This window comes from Macaca thibetana, chromosome 6, assembly GCF_024542745.1.
Source record: "Macaca thibetana thibetana isolate TM-01 chromosome 6, ASM2454274v1, whole genome shotgun sequence".
In the NCBI taxonomy this organism is placed as follows: Eukaryota; Metazoa; Chordata; class Mammalia; order Primates; family Cercopithecidae; genus Macaca; species Macaca thibetana.
The window spans coordinates 124,765,272-124,774,319 of NC_065583.1; the positions used below are offsets into that span (position 1 = coordinate 124,765,272).

At 52.4% G+C, this 9,048-nt stretch overlaps 1 protein-coding gene across 1 annotated transcript; it reads left to right on the top strand.

The window, feature by feature from the left end:
• The first annotated feature begins 694 nt into the window (after positions 1-694).
• MCIDAS (multiciliate differentiation and DNA synthesis associated cell cycle protein) lies at positions 695-8,475 on the top strand. Its single transcript, XM_050794686.1, has 7 exons — positions 695-991; positions 1,079-1,175; positions 1,343-1,434; positions 4,998-5,070; positions 5,621-5,844; positions 6,897-7,007; positions 7,232-8,475. Exons 1-7 carry the CDS (start codon positions 872-874, stop codon positions 7,670-7,672), a joined length of 1,158 nt encoding a protein of 385 aa, XP_050650643.1. The 5' UTR covers positions 695-871; the 3' UTR covers positions 7,673-8,475.
• The last annotated feature ends 573 nt before the right edge of the window (positions 8,476-9,048 follow it).

A 9,048-nucleotide genomic window follows, 5' to 3' on the forward strand; every position in this document is an offset into this window, starting at 1 on the left:
TTTCGGGGATTCGGGACTGTCCACTGTGGCGTTTTCAGAAAGTGGAGGAGGGTTCGTAGTGTCACTTTTTCTTAACGGACGGTATTTTAAAGGCTGTGCTCACGCGCCACTGCCGAGAAGCGTGTGGGGCTTGGGGAACGGGGCGGGGCTCTTGGCCTCAGGCCAAAAGAGACCACGTGGAAATCCAGGAGTCAGGACCCAGGATAAGGTTCAGGTTTGAGGGAAGGGGCTTCTGTAATAAGGGGGCTGTTCCGGGGCGTCCCTGCCGGTATTCTACATCCTTACTAAATCCCGAGGGGAGCGCAAAGGCCGGAGTCTAGCACTGGCGGGTGTCACTCCATGTTTATTTCGTGCGCCTTGTGGCTGGAGTGGGAAGAAAAGGAAATAAGAATCGTGAACTTTGCCGTTCCCGCTGTCCGTAAGCGGGAAGACCGTACCCAGGGCGAGGGAGACTGGCGCTCGCCCACCCCTCCTTCTCCCTCTCTTCGCCTGGCGCGGCCGGGAGGCGGCGGCGCCAACGCTAGCCGAAACGGCGCTGGCGGGCCGGGGCCCCGCGCTGGCGGCTCCCGGGGGAAGCGCGGTTGCCAGGTTGGGTTTAACGCCTCCGCCCGCGCGCAGATTGTCCCGGGCTGAAGGCGCCACCTCTGGCGCTCAGGCGCGAGCCGCCCCTCCCGCGCGGCGGTCTTTCCCCTCCCCCGCCGTCTCTCCGCACCTCCTCCGCAACCTCTCGGCTACTCCTCCGCCACGCGCCTGCCCCAACCTCTGGCTGGCTTCGGAGCCTGCAGGCGCGGAAGGGAGTGCACGGTGTGGATCGCTGCCCCAGCCCGGGCCGCCGCCTCCGAGCAGTCGGCGCCGGGAGGCAGGAGGCAGGATGCAGGCGTGCGGAGGCGGCGCGGCCGGCCGCCGGGCCTTCGATAGCATCTGTCCCAACAGAATGCTGGCACTGCCGGGCCGGGCGCTGCTCTGCAAGCCGGGGAAGCCGGAGAGGAAGGTGGGGCGGTTGATTCGGGCCGGGCGGGGTCTGCGCGCTCCGTGCCCCGAGGGCTGACCCGCGATCACCGTTTGTGTGCCCGGCCAGTTCGCTCCTCCGCGGAAGTTCTTCCCCGGATGCACAGGCGGGAGCCCGGTGTCGGTGTACGAGGATCCTCCGGGGGCCCAGCCCACCGCGCTGCCAGGTGAGCCCCGTGGCACCCACGCTACCCCTCGGGTTCCCCGCGCCGGGAGGGTGCGGCGCGCGCGGCTCGGAGAAGCTTCTCTCCCCCGGGTTCTGACGTCCTAGCGGCGAACCTGGCGGAGAGGCTCAAGGTCCGCCCGGCGCGTGTCCCCGGGTCTCCCCGCACAGCCCTCACCACCATAGACCTGCAGGACCTCGCTGACTGCTCTTCGCTACTCGGGTCCGACGCGCCGCCTGGTGGTGACCTGGCCGCCTCGCAGGTACCTCCCCTTCTCGTGGAGCCTCCTGGTTTCACCAAGCCCAAACCCCCCTCGGGGTGGTGGTTTTAATTCCCCAAAAGCTCCACTCGGGTCAGGAGCGCAGGCACATTCAGCTGGTGAGGGGAAGCATCGGGCAGGTACCTGAGCCTCCCAGATCAGAACTTCTACTTCCATCCTAGTATGTTATGAAGGCCACATATCCACTGGAGCTGATTTGACCAACTTGGTACAGTCGGGCTCACCTGGAGGCCTCCACTCCCATTCTCCTCCCTATCTACTCATTGGAGCTGTGACAAGATTGCGCACAGAGAGACCAGGCGGGTGGGTGGGAGCAAAGTTGCGCACTGGGCACCTGTTGCATGTCCTATCAGTTCTCCCAACACCCCCTTCCTGCCCATTTTCATTCCGTGGGTATCTAAGAAGAGTGGAGGTTGATGGATAACTTCTCTATCAAAGACTGGAAAAGAGCAAGATAATTTGCAGTTGGAAGAAGCAGGAAGGACAAAGGACTCTGGAAGTAATCTTGCAGAAAATGTTCCTCTCTGCAGAGATGGTCCTTCAGCAATTGGGCACTTTTTCAAAGTCCTGTTCCGCCCTTCAAAAAGCTCTAGTCACTTGCCACGATGGGGCAAAAAGGCACTTGACTTTTTTCTTTCCCCCCAAACCTGTCTTCTCACTCCCATCCCACTTCCACACTTGCTGGTGCTGACGCTTCCCACGCAGAGAAGGGAGTCTCCCAGAATGGTGTCTGGGAGGCCAGAAGCCTGGCTCATGGGTAGGACATGAAGTGCCCAGATGGACAGGAGGTCTTAAACAGATGCAACCCCCAGGAAAAGTGCCAGTTCCAGCTTCTTGGCAATAGGTCTGGGGTCTGCAGACAGGCCCAGTACAGAACTCTACAAAGACCTGACCACTTCCCAGAACTGGGAGTGGTGGTGGAGCAAAACTTCTCAGCCCTCCTCCAAGAGCCTCCTAGAACCTTGGGATAGGGCCTAGAGAGACTCAGTTTAGGTGGCCGCTGAGAGCAGAGATTGTTAAGGCAAGAGTTGGGAGTGGGCATTGCACTGTAGAGGGCATTTAATTGTTCTTTTTAGATATGGATGATCAAATAAGGAAAGATAATGCCTGAGCATCTTCCGACTGACCCAGAGGCCTAGGTCACTCCCTTACCCCAACATGTTTATTGTGCAAGTAAGAAAGCCCAAGCAGCTCTCGTTGAATGTTTGTCTAAGTATACAGATTTTAAATTTGGCATCATGCTCTTTGTTAGTAATTTTTTTCTTGCTTTTGTAGTTGGAGAAATGCCAGATTTATCTAATTGGGGAGGTAGAATTCAAAGTTTCATTTTGTTTATTTTCTTTTTCTTTTTTTGAGACAAGATCTCACTCTGTCACCCAGGCTGGAGTGCAGTGACATGATCATGGCTCAGTGTAACCTGGACCTCCCAGGCTCAGGCGATCCTCCCACTTCAGCTTCCCAAGTAGCCAGGACTACAAGTGCACACCACCACAGCCAGCTAGTTTTTGGTTTGTTTGTTTGTACTTTTTGTACAGATGGGGATTCGCCATGTCACCCAAGCTGGTCTTGAACTCCTGTGCTCAAGCAATCTGCCTGCCTCAGCCTCCCAAAGTGCTGAGATTACAGGCGTGAGCCACTATGCCCAGCCTCGAAGTTTCAAGGACAGAGCTCACATCAGATGGACCAAAAAATCCAGGATTTTTCCAGGGAAAGACAGAGCTGGTTCAGAGGAAAGAGGCCCCTAAGGGAGGAACACTTGGGGAGACCCCTGGGACACTCAGATCACATTTCCCCATTCCTTTCCTGCTGGGGAAGGTGGACAGAGAGAGGAAGTGCTCTAGAAATGTTTGAGGTTCAGAATGGGCCAAAACCTGAATTGGTATAACAGGTAGCATTTCCAGGGCCCCAATTCCTGAGTTGGCCTCCAGTCTTCTCATGAGACTTTTCTCAAATCCCTACTGAGGAGGAGACCTTCCAGTTCTTGAAGAATGAGCCCCTTCAACCAGGGCGGAACTCATGCTCCAGGACTTGTTTGGGGCCCTCAGTCCTTCCTTTCTCATCTCCTTTCCCTTATAGTCTCAGCGTCTAACTAGTGGCAGAGGTGCTAGAGGCCTCCATGCTTAACACTTTTCTCCCAAGGGAAAACTGATACTTGTACATTTTTTGAAGTTAGGGACAAAGTAAGTTCCTTTTCCCAGAAGTATTTGAACAGTAAAGAAGGGCTTTTGGGACAACAGTATGATGAGCACAAAGGAATGAATCAACAGTGCATTCAGTATAACAAGTCTTTCTGGTAGGCTATTGGATGCATCTTCTCACACCATGGCCCTTGAGACTCCTGTCCCCTTCCCAGTGCTGTCTTCAGTGGAAGCCAGCTTTCCTGAAAAGAGAGAAAAGCTGAAGGAAATGAAGTATGGGGGCAGGAGGCCCCATTCCACTACTTCAGAGCTGGGTGACTGGATAACTCTCTGAGCTTCAGATTCTTCCTCAAAGAGGAATCAGTTCCCAGGCCCCGCCTGCTTCCCACACTGGTGTGAGGATGAACTGAGAGACTGTGTAAAAGCGTTTTTCATCAACTCTAAATGTCCATGAGTTAAGGGAACAAGAAAGCCCATGCCTCCAGCCCCTCACGCACCCTTTCCCCTCACACACCCAGACACCCTGCAGGAGGCCAGGAGAATATAGTTAAAGATGTTGGAGGTGCACCGGCTGTATGAGAAAAGTGTACTCCCAACTTTTTGGGAACTGAAAAGAGCAATGGAGGCCACACTGGCTGTGTGCGTAACAGAAGCATTTCCCATATGCCCCTGGCCCCTCGAATCACAGCTCACCTCCCGCTCGGTTGCAGGGGCGGGGCGGTTAGCTGAGGCCGAACCTTGGCGGGAAACGCGGCTTCAAATTACTGCTCTGGAAGCCCCTACACGCTGTCGGGTCTTGGGTGGAAAGATCCTGTGTTCAAGACGTGCTCTCTGCTCCTACAGCGGCGGCTCGGTGGCCGGTCGCTGTTGAGTGGGAGTTGAAATTTCGCGGGCTCATGGGGAACCGCCGGGCCTCACGGAGGCAGCTGCTTAGCTGGTTGGAGGGTGGCGGGCTACTCAGCTGCCCGGAGCGGGCGCTGGGCCCCCGCACCGCGCGCGGAAGGACCCATGCCCGCTACGCAGTCGCTCTGCAGGAGCTGCGAATTGCTGCCCCCTTCCCCGAGTCAGTGTCGCGCTCCTTGCCTACCTCTCCCCACTGTGGAGGTGCAAGCCTGCTGGGTTCCCTGTCTCGGATGGGGCTTGAATTTTCGGGTACCAGACTGGGCTGCCGACAGGAGTGCGCGCAGACCGCCGCCTAGCCCGGGAGGAGGTCTGTCGGTCTAGAAAGGGTTCCGGACCCGCCACAAAAAGTGTTTTATTTGGTGGGGATTTAGGGGTACAAGTGCAGTTGTGTTACATACATATATTGCATAGTGACTGCCAGATTTTTAATAGGGACGCCAATATTTATTGAAGGCTTTCTAACGCCAGACTCGTTAACTAGTGTACACGTCTTGTTTATTTCAGAACCATTCCCTCCAAACGGAAGTGGACTTCGATCTGCAGGATTTCAGAGACACGGTGGATGATCTCATTGCAGGCAAGTGCAGTCTCCTGGCAGTTAAGTAACAGCGGGGGTGTCCCCCAGTCCCAAATCAGACTAGTTCACATTTCGTGGTCGCCAAGGTGGTAAACCCAGCCAACTGTCAGCGACTCTCCAGCAACTCATCAAAAAGTCAGGCTTTTCCATATTTAGGACATTTCTCTCCCCCAGTTGAGAAGTCGAACCGCTGGATCTACATAGCGCTTTATCTGGGATCGGTGTGAGTTCTGGGAGAGGGAGCCCTATCCTGTAGTGTGGCAGGGGAGGTTGAGTGACGAGTGTGCAGGGGATCGAAGGCCTGTGTGTGCAGGCCCAGGGAAGTTTTCTTGATTGAATTCAGGTAAACTTAACAGGCATATGATGGATACCTACTGTGTATGTACAGGCCATCAGGAAGGGCCTCATAATCAGGCGTTTAGGAGTAAGGGGTGCTTAATTTAATAAAAAAAAATCTCTACATAAACCCTACACCCAGAGTGGCATTTTGCTCCTGTAACTAGCTGGGCATGAGTTTGAGGCTGCAAATCCAGCTCCTGCTCTTTTCCAGACTCATCCTCTATGATGTCGCCTACCCTGGCCGGCAGAGACTTCCCCTTCTCTCCTTGCGACATGTCGCCATTCGGGCCCTGCCTCTCCCCGCCACTGGACCCAGGGGCTCTGCAGTCACCACCGCTGCGCCCTCCAGACGTGCCCCCGCCTGAGCAGTACTGGAAGGAGGTGGCGGACCAGAACCAGAGAGCGCTGGGAGACGCGCTCGTTGAAAATAATCAAGTAGGGACACTGCCCTGGCGACCAGGAATCCTGCGGCAGGGGCAGGATATAGAGGGTGGAAGTGGGATTTGCAAGGGCAAGGATGAGGTCCTGTGAGTCGGAATCAGTGGACTGACTGGTGGTTCACGTAGCTGCCATTGCTCCAGTGGCTCCACCTGTTTCCAAATTCACTAAGTGGGAATAATTCTACCCCACTCGATTTTTATTTTATTTTTAATTAATATTTATTTATTCATTTAATTTTGAGACAGAGTCTCACTCGGTCACCCAGGCTGGAGCTCAGTGGCTCAATCTTAGCTCATTACAACCTCCGCCTCCCAGGCTCAAGCGATTCTCGTGCCTCAGCCTCCCAAGTAGCTGGATTACAGGCGCGTGTCCCCCACACTTGGCTAATTTTTGTATTTTTAATAGAGACAGGGTTTCACCATGTTGGCCACGCTTGTCTTGAACTCTTGACCTCAGGTGATCCATCCGCCTCAACCTCCCAAAGTGCTGAGATTATGGGCGTGAGTCACTGCACCTGGCCATTTTATTTATTTTTAAAAATTGTTTTATTTGGAGGGATTTAGGGGTACAAGGCAGTTGTGTTGCATACATGTATTGCACAGTGCCTGCCAGATTTTTAATAGGGACGCCAATATTTATTGAAGGCTTTTTCTATGTGCCTGGCCCTGGACTTACCAATTTATACTTCTTCTTCCCATTTAATGCTCACAATCATTGAACTAGATACTCTTACTAGCCGCGTTTTACAAGGATATCGAGACGTAGGATTGTTGAACCTCAGTAACAGAACCTAGATCTACCTGTTGCCCAAGTCAGTACTCTTTATCAGCACGCTACACTGAGGATTAATGGAGATAAATTTTGTCCAAGTGCTTTGTTTTAAAACAAATAACAAATGATGATTATTCTCACTAGCGTAAATGCCCGTGCGTCCCCAGTTTCTGATGAGACGTGAGGATCTGGGTATCTGGGTTTGATTCATGCCAGATATGCAGACGCGACCCAGCACAGTGCCTACCCCTGAATGTTTGGGTCTCATCCTGCAGCTGCACGTGACGCTGACCCAGAAACAGGAGGAGATCGCCTCGCTCAAGGAGCGGAACGTGCAGCTGAAGGAACTTGCCAGCCGAACCCGGCACCTGGCCTCGGTGCTGGATGTAAGTGGGGCGCGGGCGTGTGGGAACTGCAGCACGTCGGAACTGAACTGTTCAGTGCATCCCCGCCCCCAACCCTGCGCCCAGCATTGGGACCCGGTGGGGGCCCCGGAGAGGAGAGGACCGCTGGGTGCGTGGTGCGTAGCGTGCCCAGGTCACCTTTTGCACGCACCGAACCCGGGGGGTCCGGCAGGCCCCAGGGCGGCGCTCTTCCCCGTCTTTCGTAGAAGCTGATGATCACACAGTCCAGGGATTGTGGGGCGGCGGCCGAGCCCTTCCTGCTCAAGGCAAAGGCCAAAAGGAGCCTGGAGGAGTTGGTCAGCGCTGCAGGGCAGGATTGCGCGGAAGTGGACGCCATCCTGAGGGAGATTTCCGAGCGCTGCGATGAAGCCCTGCAGAGCCGCGATCACAAGCGGCCCCGACTGCAGCCAGAGCCCGCCAACACGGACACCAGGCCCGGGAACCTGCACGGCACCTTCCGGGGGCTGCACACCGACTGCAGCACGAGAGCGTTGAACCTGAGCCACAGTGAGCTGCAGGAGGGCGGCTCCTTCAGCACCCCCATCCGCAGCCACAGCACCATCCGAACCCTCGCCTTCCCCCAGGGCAATGCCTTCACCATCAGAACAGCCAACGGGGGTTACAAGTTCCGCTGGGTCCCCAGTTGAGCTGTGATGTGGTCCCCCAAAACACTGCCCTGTATTTCCACTGAAGTGCCTGGAGGCTTCCCAGAACTTTCCCTGCAGAGTGAATGCCACCCTGAAACATTTTTTTCAGGAACATAAGCGTCTTGATACCGATGCACTGTAAATGTCTGCTACAAAACATTGTATAGCCCTTCCCCTTGTCACAGTGAAACTCTGTATATATGTGTATGTCACATATGTCACAGCCAATTTTAAAAGTATTTATTTTTAGCAGCTTTGAATTATGTATTTTTAGAGCAGGGAGGGATTTAGAAACCATAGCTACTTTTATAATTATATAATGCGCTAATATTATAAGAAGGAAAAGAAGGCTCTAACAGGTTAAGTAATTTCCTGCAATGGGAAACACTGGAACCTTTCAATCACTTTCACTAGTCATTTAAGGACTCTAGGCCCAGAAGCCTGGTTTCTGGGTGAATGTTTTTATACATCACTCAACTTCCCTCAGTCCTGAAAGGACACCTAATTTTGTTACTATTGAAAACTTTTATTTTGGTGGCCAGAATACGAAATCGGGAGAGGTAACCTAAACAGTTGTCTTAGGAAAAGGCAGATTCTGAGAGGCAATGGGTTATCAACAAAATAGGTGCTAAGCACATTTGTTTATAATGATCATTCATATAATTTAGAAGATTTATGGTAAAGGTTTACATTAATTATCCATACAGTTCTATTTGTGCAAATAGAATAACCACCTAAAAAGCAAACAGTGTTCATGAGAAATATACATTGTTTTAAGAAAATGGCATATACCACATGAAAAAGGGTGTTCCCATTTTTTTTTTTTTTTTTTGCCAGAAATCAAGTGTGGAAATCTTGATCAAGGTAAAACTACCTATTTAAACTGCACAGATAAAACGGGTGCACAGTCATATTTTACATTTCTTGGCTTGATTTATATAACTTGTAAGAAAAACTTAACTATAAAAAGTCAGTGTGCCTTCACTTTGATTTGACTTCTATTCCCTTTTGTCTGGGGTTCTTTTTTCTACTCATTTCTGAAATTATGTGAGTGGCATATGTCAAGTAGTGATTTGTCCTGACCTTCACAGTTCTTAACAGGAGGGCTACTTCTTGCACTTGGGGGCCCAGCCTAGGTACGTTTCCAACTGTGTTACGCCACACTGCATTGCTGGTTCTGAGAGGAGATATCAGGTAACAGGTGATTTGGCAGTGTGGCAGAACCTGCCCTTCCAGTTTGTCATGTATGTACTGTTATCTGTATTTAAATAGCCATTTCGAAACCAAAAAAAAGTGACAAAATAGACCATATTTCCTCATATTTTGTCTAACAAATGGACTCTTAAAAAGTACAGTGGATGGTCCAGAATTTTTTT